This window comes from Euphorbia lathyris, chromosome 5 (genome assembly GCF_963576675.1).
Source record: "Euphorbia lathyris chromosome 5, ddEupLath1.1, whole genome shotgun sequence".
NCBI lineage: Eukaryota > Viridiplantae > Streptophyta > Magnoliopsida > Malpighiales > Euphorbiaceae > Euphorbia > Euphorbia lathyris.
The window spans coordinates 41,444,288-41,457,918 of NC_088914.1; the positions used below are offsets into that span (position 1 = coordinate 41,444,288).

Here is a 13,631-nt window from a genome sequence, read left to right on the forward strand (position 1 = left end):
AGTAAATCAACCTCTAAAAATCCGGCAACTGAGCCTAGTGCAAAGTCAACTGTTGACACCACTACTACCGACGCTGAGCAAGTCCATCTTGAGTCACCAAACACCACTGACCAACTCCCTTCCTCAAACCTTTCTAAAGAAGGCAGTGACAAACGATATAAGGAGAAGGCATACAAACCTCCCGTGTTTGATATACTAGATGACTCACCTCTCCATGAACCTATCGTAAATTTGACTGACTTGGACTTCAACTTTTTCTCCAAGCCTATTGCCAAGCCCTCGCTAGTCAAGGAAAAACAAGCCTCTGTTTCTAAAAGTCAGGAACATGCCGAAGCTGAAGCTCCTTAAGGTCAGAAGTCTGCCGACACCGCTGCTCAAGCCTCAACTGAGCAAGTGATCGAGGAAGCTCTTGTTCAAGAAAATGAACAAGTACCTGAGAAAACTCCTGCTAAGGACAATCTCGAGCTGACTCCTCCACAAGTCAATACTCAGCTCTAGACTGACACTGAGTAGGGAGATATTGCTGCTTCCAAACCAATCCTCTAACTGAACAATCAGCAAACCAGTCAGCTCCTGCTGCTGGCCTCAACACCGAGTCTGTCACTCCAATTGCTTAACCTTCAACAACCCAAGAGGGCACCTCCATTTCAGGTCAGCAACCACACATGCAATCACCTACTGCTAACCAGAACTCAGTTCATGAGACTCCATCAGCTAATCCGCTGAACTTTCTTACTTCTTCCACATCAGGAAAGCGAATTCTCCAAGCTGCTCAAGAACTGTTAGCAGACATACAACAAACTCATACCTCTGATGCTGAGTGTCATCTTGCTGAGCCTGCTCAACTCAGCACCATATCGCAACTTCTGACTGAACTCAAAAGTCTTAAGGAGCTGTTGTGTGTGCTAACTGATATGGTTGCTCAGCAGCCAAAGCAGGAATTCGCTACAAAGATGGCCAACCTTCATTTGCATATGGTGCACCACATGGACACTATTGAAGGTAAGCTTAATAACTTATCTGCCGCAAATTCTGGTGTTGCTCAGTCTGATCAAGTGGCTCAAGCATTCACTCAACTTAGTACTGAGCTCACAACAACTAGAGACTTGGTTGCTTCTTCCTCTCAATGCACAATAGAGCAAATTGCTGAAGCCATCCGCCTGCTCAACTTATCGAAAGAGGAGATGCAAACTGACCAGGCAAAGTCATCTGAGATTTTTCAACTTGCCAAGGCCACTTATGACCATGTCACACATCAATCTAACCAGCGACACCATTACGACGCTGGTTTGCTCAAAATGTACCATCAGTCTTACGCCATGATGACCGACACCATGAGCTGGATGGGCAAGTCCCTTCAATTTATACTCAGTGTCATCAGTTCTCATATGGACATTCCGGCGTCCAATATGGCTGGTGGGATCAAGGTCTTTGACAGGCTTAAGCACAGTACGGCTCAACTCCAACAGTATTCCACCCTACTGACTCGTGCTGTTGAACAAGGGAAGTTTTATGCTGCTGTCCCTCAGCCCGTTGATACTGGCAAAAAGGAGGAGAAAGATAAACATCCAGCTGGAACTCAACAAAAGAAACAACATCTTGGTTCCACTTCTTCAGTTGTCCCTCCTAGCACTCAACCCTAGCCTCCTAGCACTCAACCCCAGCAACAACCCAAGACCAAGTCTAACCAAGTGTCTGTCAACATTAGGCGATAGATATTTGTAACCTTGTGTACTTGCTTATGTTATGTTTTGTGCTAAATACTAACGTATCTTCATTAAATCATATGTGTTATCTGATTATCACTTTATGCCTATCTGCTGTGATGATCTAAATTCATGACTTGTCTCACATGTCTCTTATTTGAATTGAACAAAGTAACTAAAACTTGACAACATTGGATTAATCATGTACTTGGCCACTGAGTAAAACTACTTAGCCTCAATTAACTCACTCAGCTAACTATAATATTTGAACTTAATCTTTCACTTAACTTTATATCGAAATTGAGTGAAATGAGCCTGCTCCAAGAACTGACCTAACTCTGAACACTGACTTTAGACTTACTTGATTAAACCTTAAAATGTTTAAAGTAAAACTAAGTCAGCAGCTCAACCCTTACGGGGGAGAATCTTAAGAAGTTAAGAATAGGTCAATCATCATGGGGGAGCTCAACACTGAGTTCCTTATTGAATATTTTTGCCAACATCAAAATGGGAGAGTTTGTTGAAACACCTTTCCACATGATTTTTATTTGACAAAATTATTCATGTTAATGATAAAAAATATTCTAAACACATTAAATTTAAATGCTTTGATTTATTCACACTAATGTGTTTGTTCAATGTTGAGTTATTTGAGTTATAAGACATTAAGTTAAAAGGCCCCAAGGCCCATGAAAGAGAATCAAGCCCAAGTCAATTGATCAAATCCTCACGACCCAAGAATACTAAAACGCAGTCGTACTGAGTCAAAATGCAAGCCGAGCTTTAAGAAGAATCGAGAAGCCTTCTACTAAAAGCTTCAAGACGAAGCTGCTGAGTTGAGCGACAAGGTATTCAGGTCAGCGACAGAACAGAACAAACTTAGAGACAAAGTATTTCTACTTTGGGTAAAGCTCATAGGACGCAGAAAGATGCTTGGAAGACTTTACTATAAATGTGGAGACATTCTAGTTTGTCTGACGAAAAGCTGTTGAGCACTGTCGAAGACAGAAGATACAAGAATATTATTGGCCAAGGACGCTGAACACGTACTGAGTGAAAGCGAAAGGAAGCCCATTTCCCTCTAATGGTTATTTCGAAATTCAAAATCACCGGTGCTTCAAGTGTCAGTATAAATAGGCCTCTCAAATGCTTCATTCGGCGCAGATCTTCAATGAAGTCGAAACGCTGACCAAATTGTTACTTGAAGTTCTGTGAGAAAAGCAAAGCAAATCTTACACCAATTCCAATTCTGTGTAAAAGTCTAGAGTGATCTGAATCATCTAAAGTGTCTTAGCAATTGTTGTTTAGGACAAACACTTATCATTTCTAGAAGTATAGAAAGGAGAAGCTGAGTACTCGATATAGTACTCAGCAGTAGAGATAGGAGTGAGTAGAGGAATAGAGGAAGGTACTCTTGTATACTCAGCTTCTGTTGTAAAAGGTTTTGTGCTCTACCTTTAAAGAGCTCAGTAGAGGATTCAAAAAGCTCGGAAGGATTTATGGGGACTGGACGTAGGCGAAGAGGCCGAACCAGGATACGTCTGCTGAGTAATATCCTTCTAACCCTTATCTCCCTTAATTATTGCTTGTTATAACACTGCCTAGTTAAACGTTAAAACAAACACAAGCTGAGTTGAGTGAACTGAGAAGCTGAGTTCAGGAATAGACTTAAAAGTGCTATCTCCTGACTCAAGGACAGATTAAGTCTTAGTCACCTGTTGACTAAGTCTGTATCTAAAACTTACTCAGTATCACAGTGCGAAAAGACTTCGTGAAAGTCTAAGTTCGAAATTAATAGTCAGCCACAAGAGAAAATTTTAAATAGTTCCTAACCCCCCCCCTTGGAACTAATATTGTCACGTTATACGAGACCAACAGGATGTTGGGGGTTTCCTAGATTGGTTGTCGGAAGTTGAGCGTTTCTTTGAGTATGTAGGTATTCTGAAACAAAGGAAGGTAAGCTTTGGTTGTTTATAGATTGAAAGGGGGAGCTTCGATATGTTTGGGATCAATTAAGGGAAGAATGAAGAAAGGGAGGTAGCGAATCGATTAGGTCTTGGGTTTAAATGAAAGCAATGTTGAGGGAGTAGTTCTTACTGTCAAACTATGAGCAATACATTTATAGTTCGTATCGAGGGTGTTCACAAGGGGGTCAGAGCTTACATGAATACACTTCGGAGTTCTTAAGGCTATTAGTAAAGGCTAATTTGTTGAAAACTGATAGCTAAAAGATGTCGAGGTATTTAGCAGGATTGAGATACAACATCTAAAACAAGATAGGGACTCAAATGGTCATTCAGGTACAAGATGCATACAATTTAGCTTTGAAGGCATAATCTTAATTAAGTGTGAGGATTTGGGACAACTATTGTCAACTAGGGGAATGGAGTTCGACAATGAATCAGGAACCGCCGGTCGAGGCTTCTAGATAAAGGGAATCAAGTGGCGAGCATAAGTGGGGTGAAGACTCAAAATATGGGGAAAGTACTGACAGAATATGTGAGGCCATTGAGTGGAGAACCACAACCTCCTAGAGGCAACATGCCAAGACGACAATTTTCAAATACTTTAGATGCAATGAACCGGGGCACTTCTCTAATAAGTTCACTAAGAGGAGAAGTGCCAATATGGTAGAGCGGTATGAAGATGATTATGATGATGTGTGTATTGTCAGTCGCTTAAGGATGAGGATGAGGATGTCGGGGAGTTTGATGAGACTCATGTCATATATATATTGTGAGGAGATTGCTTGTGTATAAGCAGGTTGGAAAGGATCCTTGACACCAATTGTTTTGAACTCAATGTTTAGTGCAAGGGGAGAAATGTAATGTCATCATTGATAGCGGGAGTGATAGCGTCTAGAATCTAGTAGGTTGTGAAGTATGTGTGATGATGGGTGAGAATATATAAGTATGTGTAAGGTGTTACGTGAGCAATTGAACTCTACTAGACGCTACTACTTAGGGGCAAATGTACCTCATCATATCAAGTAATAATCCGATTAAGACCGGGTATCGAATCCACGGGATTTATAACCACAAGTATTAAACTACTCGGTTCTATTCGTTATCTAAGCAGTGAATACTTTAGGTTGGTTTGGGTGACAATTACAAACTACTTCTAAACTATGGTGAGACAGATTCATGTAACCGAAACTCTATGGGTTGCGATAAGATATAAATATAATAAACAAAGACTCCGAACATATATGATTGATGATTTACTCTTGCAAAGACGACTACGTGTAGTTCGATTGACCCGTGAAGTACTTAGACTACGTGGTTCCTAGTCAAGGCGTGTCTAATGCTGGGAATCAAAAACTAGGTCCCGTAAGTTCCGTGGCTTGTCAATTCCTACGGTTTCCGGTGTGTCACTTCCGGTAGGGCAACACCTATATGGTTCCCTAAAGATGACCCGTAAAAGGGCACCGGTAATCGCGCTCCCTTACACAATAATCAATTACAAATATCAAAACAAGTAGTAAACATCAACACGTATAGAGAAACGGAAATTGCAAATCATATATTATAAATATGGAATGAGAAACGTGGAATACAACCAAGCCTAGTACATAGCAAGAGTGCAAGCTAATTAGCAAGTAGAAAGGTAAGAATCACCCTTGGAACTAGCTAACCGGACTCAAGGCCGTCTCTTAGGTCTCAGAGGTGGAACTTCTCGAGCTTGGTGGAAGAGGATGGAACAGAACTTCAACGGAGTGACAAAATAAATGAACAAGCTCTCAAAGTGGTGGAGTTTAGTTACACAAAATCTAAATATGGAAATGAGTGCTAATCACTCTTATTTATACACATCAGTGTTCGGGGGTAAAATCGTAAATACACAAGTTACAAGTAAGAATACACACTATAATTGCATGTTTCACAAGGCACGCCTCACGTGTCTGCCATTTTAGCCCATTCCGTTGATAATTTCTTCCCGCGTGGGCCAATTTCAGACCTATTGACTCAACCACGCCCCGTGTAGACTGGAGTACGCCCCGCGTGGTTGAGCTCCTGGACTTTGTTGCTGAATTATGCCTTGGAAGCCCCGTGTGTGTATGGGGGACGCCCCGCGTAGGTGAGCTCCTGGAACTTTAGTCCTTGATTCAGACCTTGTATGCCCCCCGTACCATGTCCTACGCCCCGCGTGGTAGGTGTTGACCATGTGGGAATGCGTAGTTGACTGTCGTGATCTAGGGGGCATTGTCCTACGCCCCGGGTGCAGGCTTCCACGTCCCACGTGTCTGATGAATTATCACTTTGTTTATTTCTAACTTGTACCTGCGAAATACGATCCTCGAGAACCGAATTAGCTTGACGTTTATTTTTCTGAAATTAATAAAAAATAAAGGAAATTAACTAAAAACATAAAATTTATTTTTATTTTGTTATTTATTTGAAAACATACTATTTTTGTAATCAAACTTAGTTATTAAGCTCAAAATTGGACCGTAAATCACGCTAAAAGATAGGGACAAAACGTCCCTATCAGGGAGCCAAGATAACAACATTATAAATGATTCCATGAAGAGGTTTGGTATGATTATGGAGGCACATCCTAGCCCATATAATGTTGGGTGGATCAAGAATGTTGGGGAGCTTCGAGTAAATCAACGTTGCAAGGTGTCGATTGTAATTGGAGATTATGAAGATGAGGTGTATTCTGACGTAGTAGACATGGAAGCATATTATATGCTTTTGGGAAAGCCTTGGCAATATGATAGAAACGTTAATTCATATTGGGAGGCGGAACACCTAAAAGTTTGTGAAGGAAAGGGTGAAGTACATCCTCACTCCTATGATGAGAGATCCTAGAACGAAGAAGAAGGCGATCCTAATTATGTGTCTGACTCACAAGTCATTCATTAGTGAATGTCAAAAGAGCCAACTTGTGTATGTAGTGATGGTGAAGTCAAATATGGGAGGGAGAGGAGAAGAAGATCGGAAAATACCCAATGAAGTGAGTTCTATGCTTGAGGAGTATCATGACTTATTTCCTAAAGAGCTTCCATATGGGGTTACCGCCTTTGAGGGGCATCCAACATCATATTGGTTTGGTGTCGGGAGCTACTTTGTCAAGAATTCCACACTATAGGATGAGTCCTAATGAAAGCGAGATTATAAAGGAAAAAGTGGAGGAGCTAGTGGAGATGGGTTATGTGAGAGAAAGCATGAGCCTATGTGTGGTTCTGGCTTTACTTACCTTAAAGAAAGATTGTTTATGGAGAATGCACATTGATAGTTGAACTATCAATAAGATCAACATTCGATATAATTTTATATCCCTCGACTTGATGATATGTTGGACCGATTGAGTGGTTCAAATATGTTTTCCAAGGTTAATTTACGGAGTTAGTACCGTCAAAATTTGGATTAAGGCAGGGGATGAATGGAAGAAGACATTCAAGACTAGATATGGGTTGTATGAGTGGTTAGTACTGCAATTTGGGATGATGAACACTCCAAGCACCTTCATTTAGTTGATGAACCAAGTCTTGCAGCCGGTAATCGATAAGTTCGTGGTGGTTTACTTTGATGACATCCTAATTCATAGCCAAACACTTGAAGAGAACATTGAGCACATGAGGGTTGTATTTGACTTGTTGAGGAAGCATCAACGATATGCTAATACTAAGAAGTGTGGCTTCGTGTTGGAGAATTTGGTTTTCCTCGGGTATGTGGTTAGTGGACAAGGCATACAGGTGGATGAAGAGAAGGTTCAAGCTATCCGAGAGTGCCAACACCTCATAATGTGGTCAACATTTGAAGCTTCATGGATTGGAAATGTTCTATCGGAGGTTTGACCAAAATTTCAGCACCATTTTAGCTCATTTTTCCGAGTATTTGAAGAAGGTAAGAGGATTCAAATGGGAAGATGAACAAGAGGGTAATTTTTCACTCATCAAGAGAATTTGAGCACGGCTCTAGTACTTGCTTTTCCAGATTTTGATAAACTCTTTAAGGTAAAGTGTGATGTCAGTGGAGTTGTGGTTGGTGAGTCTTAATGAAAGATAAGAGGTCGATTGCCTACTTTAGCGAGAAATTATATAGCTGAAGATAAAAAATGGGATACCTATGTTGAAGAGTTATATGCCATTGTAAGGCCTTTAAGACGTGGGAGCACTACCTAGTTGGGAAGGAGTTTGCTCTACACATGGATCACCAAGACTTGAAGTACTTGGGAAGCCAAAAGAAACTTAGGAGTTCCATGCATGCTAGATGGTCCGAGTTTATAGGTAAGTTCCCCTACAAACCTATCCATAACGTCAGACAACCAAACCGAGTTTCGGATGCATTGAGCCAAAGGGTAGAACTACTCAAGACTATAACACTTGAAGTAGGCTCATTTGAGCACATGAGGGGTGATTACAAAGAGGATCCTGACTTTAGAGCCATTTTGGAGAAGTGTAGGAGTCAAGTTGGTGAGAGTGACTACCATTTGCTAAATGACTATCTCATGAAGGGGAACCAATTATGCCTAATGTGTACCTCCATCCGTGAAAATGTGATTTAGGACTTGCATGGGGGAAGTCTAGCGACACATTTTAGGAGATAAAAGACATATGAAGCGACAAGTTCCCATTATTATTGGCCAAAGATGAAAAAAGATCTAACATACTTAGTGGAGCGGTGTTATGTATGCCAAATCGCTAAAGGGCATGCCACTAATTCAGGGCTTTACATTCCATTCTCGGTGTCGAGTACCATTTGGGAGGATCTCTCCATGGACTTCATTTTAGGCTTTCGAAAGACTTAGAAGGGTATTTGAATTTTATATTACGTTTTGGAAATGTTTGATGATTTGAATTATAATGTGTTACGTTTGATTGATTACGAGTTGGTTTGATAAAATGTTTATTTGATTACGAGTTGATTTGATAAAACGTTTCTTTGATTACGAATTGGTTTGATAAAACGTTTATTTATTTATGACCTAGTTTGATAAAACGGTTATTTAATTTGATTCGTTTTGATAAAATGATTTATATATATAAGGATGATAACAAAGTGAAATATACAATTAAAGTATTAGTGTGTCATTCAACGTGTCAATAAGTTAAAACGAGTTAATAAGTTAAGAGAACTACCAATTAAGAGAACTACTTAAAATAGGTAGAACTACGTGGCTTTGATTCTCGATTTAAAAGATTAAAAGATGTTCGGGATACGTAGGAAGCTCGATAGAATTATCGAGTCCAAGCCAAATAATTAAATAAACTTTAGGGAGTCCGAATAAATTTTTATCTATTAGAATATAAGTTCGCCTTTTAGATTGCTAGAAGTTCGTTATCCTATTTTCCATTCATACCCGATGCCGTTTTGGGTCGGGTGTGACAATACCATTGGGTCCAACTATTTTCGGAAAGGAGAGAATGATGAAGGCATCAATATGAAGGAAGTAGAGGAACCCCAAAACATGGCTCACGCGGCATGTGGAGTTTGAGTATCAGTAAGGAAGATTAGACAAGGCGCCAACACGGCGTGTCAAGAAGCCCCACGACATATGGCCAACAACTGAAGTTCTACTTCTTTTGGGTTAATTCAAACGACATGGATTCAGCGACACAGCTGGTGGGATAGTGGAAATTCAATCCACACGGCATGTCACTTTTCCACAACCAGCAAGTTCTACTGAATTCTGCACATCTCTGCTTTATATCTATGTACTATTTGTCATTTAGCATAATTACTAACTTACCATTAGTTTATCTGTAACTATTTTACCCTTAATGCCTTATGTTATGTTAGTAGTGCGTTGAGGGGTACTATGTCATTTTTATCCTAGGGTTGTAGAGGTATAAAAGCCTCAACCTCGGTAAAAGATGAAAGTTTTATAAATGAAATACATTGAATCTCCATTGGAGCATAAGGTTTCAAATCCTTGGGATTATTTTCCTCTAGTTTAGCTAGAGAAAAGTTATCTTTGTTAGTTTAAGATCAAAACCATCAACATCATTACAAACCGATGCCAACTTTTAGAAAAACTCTAACCGACTCTGAGTAGCTCCGCCTTTGGTGACATGTTGTGATTAGGGGAAGTGTAATTATTGTGATTAAAGAAAGTGTAATTATTGTAATTATTGTGATTGAGTTTCCTTTATTTCCTTTGTATGAGTTGTATTGTTGTCAATAGTACTAAGGAAGCTCAGCTTGTTTATGTAATACATAATTGAGAAGTAAAGAGACTTTATTATTAATAATAATATCATTATTATGAATATTATTATTTAAAACTGAAGAAATTGGACCTATGAGGTCTTGTAAAAAAAATAGAAATGCAGGTAATAAGTAATATGAAATTGGTGTATTCATTTTTTTAAAAGAGATTATAAATTTAGTTTTTGTGGAATATTGAGAAGGGGTTGGCAGTGAAGAAGATCAAAGAGAGAGATACAAGAAGTGAGATGGAAGATAAAAGTAGCATTAATCCATGAGCAAGAGCAGCCTTAACCTCTTGTGCATAATATGCTGATGCCAAAGCCAGTAGTGTTAATGGAAAAGAGTATGCCCACCATGCTACGTTGAACTTTCTTGTTGATTTGTGGAACAGCTTTGGCCTGGATACCAGGGATAAGAAAAGGAAAAGCGAGAGAAAGAAGAGCATCTTTGCAAAGTTATCAAAGGTTCCAGAAATGGAATTCCAAGCCAAACATGCGACACTTGGAGTAGCTATGAACAAGAAGAAAGCTGGCCTTAACATTGTTGGTAAGCAATTCCCAGGTGATAATCTTTGGTATAATGTTACAAAGAGCACAAGATAATGTGTGATTCCTAAGGAGAAGAGACAAATTGAAGTCTCTTTCCAGCCCATTAACGCTGCTGTTCTTGCTCCGACCAAGTTACCGATGACGGATAGCTGAGTTGTGGGGTTAGCAGCAGTTGATAGAGATCTCTTCCCTTTGATAAACCATTGGCCATAGATTTTAAGATCGAGAAGTAAGATAGGAAGCAGAAAAAGGCAGCAAAGGAGGGGGTAGTAGGGGGTGAGAAAGAGAAAAGGAGATGATTGAAGTAAAAGAAGCCAAGAAATCCAAGGAGCAAAGAGGTAATTGACTCCAACAGGATGCAAGAAGTCAGATTTGAGTAATTGAAAGTGAAAGAAAGAACGAAGTGTATAGAAAAGAGAGAGAGAGGTAATTGTAAAAAGAGAAATTAACCAAAGAAGAAGAAAAGGTGTTGAAGGTAATATTGATTGGTGATTGAGTATTTGAAAAAGCAAAGATTGGCTACAAAAAGAGAGACTTATCCTAAAATATCCAGCATCAAACCTCTTTAAAGGGTGTTGTTCTTGTGGACTTTCTTCAATCACAATCTCGGAGTTGGAGTTGGAGTCCATTGAATAGTATGAATGAAAGGAAGGAAGATTGATATACATATATATAGGCTTTCTTTTTCTTTGGTGTGTGTGAGAATGAGAATACTCCACTAGAAGTACAAGTAGAGGCGGCTGACTGGGCTAACCATTTTGGACTTTTGCTTTATGATTATGTTATGAGTTGGTTTCAACTCTTTACAGCTAGACCTCGTGCTTATTAATTATCTTTATTTCTCTCTTTTACCCTAACAGTAGTGAGTAGTGAGACTTACCAACACAACTCATTTATATATTAGTGATATTACATGTCAACCAATCACCAAAACTAATTTCCATATTGCTTTCAAAACATTATAAAAATAATAAACACTCATTTTTATAGCTAGAAAGAAACCATAATGAAATCCATTAAAGGAAGTTCCTTGTATGTAAATACCATTTTGTCTTTTTCAGATTTCTAATATTTGCATGCATATCAACAATACTAAAGTGTCTGATTGGCTTTAAAGAAAATATTAGAGCAACTTTTTCTTTAAAAACACCAACTCTTCATCAGCTACCTTTTCAGCCCTCCTCACAATTAGAGAGCTTCCTTTTTAAAAATTATGTTCCGTTAGAAATCTTGGATCACAAACATAAAATAGGAACGTGATTAATCACTGTCTTGAAGAAAATATTAGCCCCCACTATCTATTGCTATTGAATTTCTGACTAAGTTTCCTCTAGGATTTCCCTGACATGAAGTTAATGATAGCAATGTTAAAAATAAATTACTAAACTCAATTTTTAATTAAAAAAAAGAAAGAAAAAGCAAAATAACAAATGCAATCACGTGGGTGTGTGTGAGATAAGTCAAAAATGACAAACAAATAATTAAGTGGATTGGATTGATCTTTTCAACTCTTACAAGTCTAGAAAAAAAAAAAAAAAAAAAAGCATATGTGTGGATGAGTGCATCTAAGTCTATGGTCAAAAAATGCAAGTATAGATATTGTCTTTTCCAATTAATATTTGTTCGAAAATTACTAGCCTATATATAAGGCTTTGTAAGTTGTAAGAATGTGTGAGGAGGAAGGTATGAATAATTGCAGTGCATCTTTAATCAGATAAAGTTTTTATAGTGTGTATTTGTATTATTAAATATTTTATTTCTCTAACAAAGTGGTATCAGAGCCACGTCACGAGAGTCAGTCTTCCGCAAAAATAATTATACTATCTCAAAACCAAGTGTTCCAAAGACCTTACAAAAATATCAGACGGTCTCAAACTTCCTTATCAATACCCTCGGCTCACCAAAACCAATTATTCAAGTTGGTGTATTCGAATGAAGGCATTACTCGGATGTCAAGATGTCTGGGACATTGTTGAAAAAGGCTACGTAGTCCCAGCCAATGAGGCAGCGTTGCCACAGGCAGAAAAAGATACTCTGCAGAAAAATCGCAAAAGCGATCAAAAGGCGCTTACTCTCATCCATCAAGGTTTGGATGAACTAATGTTCAAGAAAGTAGCCAAAGCTACTACCGCCAAACAAGCGTGGAAAATCCTACGAGTTTCTCTTCAAGGGGAAGAGAAAGTTAAAAAAGTTCGTTTGCAGATGCTGAGAGGAGAATTTGAGACGATAAGGATGAAAGAGACGGAGGCCATTATTGATTACTCATCCCGAGTAAAATCTGTCGTAAATCAAATGTGGCAGTATGGAGAAAAAATTGAAGAGTCTAGAATTTTTGAAAAAATTCTGCGATCACTACTACCAAAATTTGATTATGTAGTGGTGGCTATGGAGGAGTCCAGAGACATCAGTGAAATGTCCATTGATGAAGTTGTAGGGTCATTACAAGCACGCGAGGAGCAGTTTGAGAAAAGAAGAGAAGATTCTGTAGAACAAGTCTTAGCAACAAAGACTGTGTTTAAAAATCGCGAAAGTAGTCAGTCTGGCAGAGGACGTGGAAGAGGTTAATGAGAAAATGGTAGAGGGCGAGGACGTGGCAGAAGTCAAGGCAGAAATGAAAATGGCAACAACAACAACAATGACAGAAGCACTCAATTCACCAGAGGCTGAGGAATAGGTCGAGGACGCGGTGAAGGAAGAGGAAACTAGAGGCCGAATGAAGGACGTGACAAGTCCAACATTCAATGTTACAATTGCTCTAAGTATGGTCACTACGCGGTGGAATGTTGGAGTCCGCCTAAGGAGGTAGAGGAGACTTCCAATAATATTCAAGATGAGGAAGTAACTGGCACAGTGTTACTTATCTACGAAGGTGAAGAAAATCATGAAAATAATATATGGTATCTTGACAATGCGGCAAGTAACCATATGTGTGGTGACAAGAAGATGTTCGTGGAGCTCTATGAATCCGTTCGCGGTAATGTTGTATTCGGAGATTCCTCTAAGGTTCCTATTACAGGCAAAGGAATCATTCTTATTCGGCTCAAAAATGGCGCTCACCAGTTTATTGATAATGTTTATTATGTTCCTAACATCAAAAGAAATATTTTGAGTTTGGGACAGTTACTCGAGAAAAATTATGAAGTTCACATGGTGGATCGAAAACTACTCCTGTTGAATGAGAAAAAGGAGTTGATTGCACGACAAATAGTTCCCGACAA

At 39.0% G+C, this 13,631-nt stretch overlaps 1 protein-coding gene across 1 annotated transcript; it reads right to left on the reverse strand.

Moving 5' to 3' along the window:
* Nucleotides 1-9,995: 9,995 nt before the first annotated feature.
* Nucleotides 9,996-11,193, reverse strand: LOC136231330 (S-type anion channel SLAH1-like). The gene has a single exon (XM_066020674.1). The coding sequence runs from the start codon at nucleotides 11,079-11,081 to the stop codon at nucleotides 10,041-10,043; it is 1,041 nt and encodes a 346-aa protein (XP_065876746.1). The 5' UTR covers nucleotides 11,082-11,193; the 3' UTR covers nucleotides 9,996-10,040.
* Nucleotides 11,194-13,631: the final 2,438 nt, after the last annotated feature.

Bases quoted from the DNA above. Each gene is read 5' to 3' on its own strand.
- LOC136231330 (XM_066020674.1), bottom strand. From the start codon at position 11,081: ATGTATATCAATCTTCCTTCCTTTCATTCATACTATTCAATGGACTCC.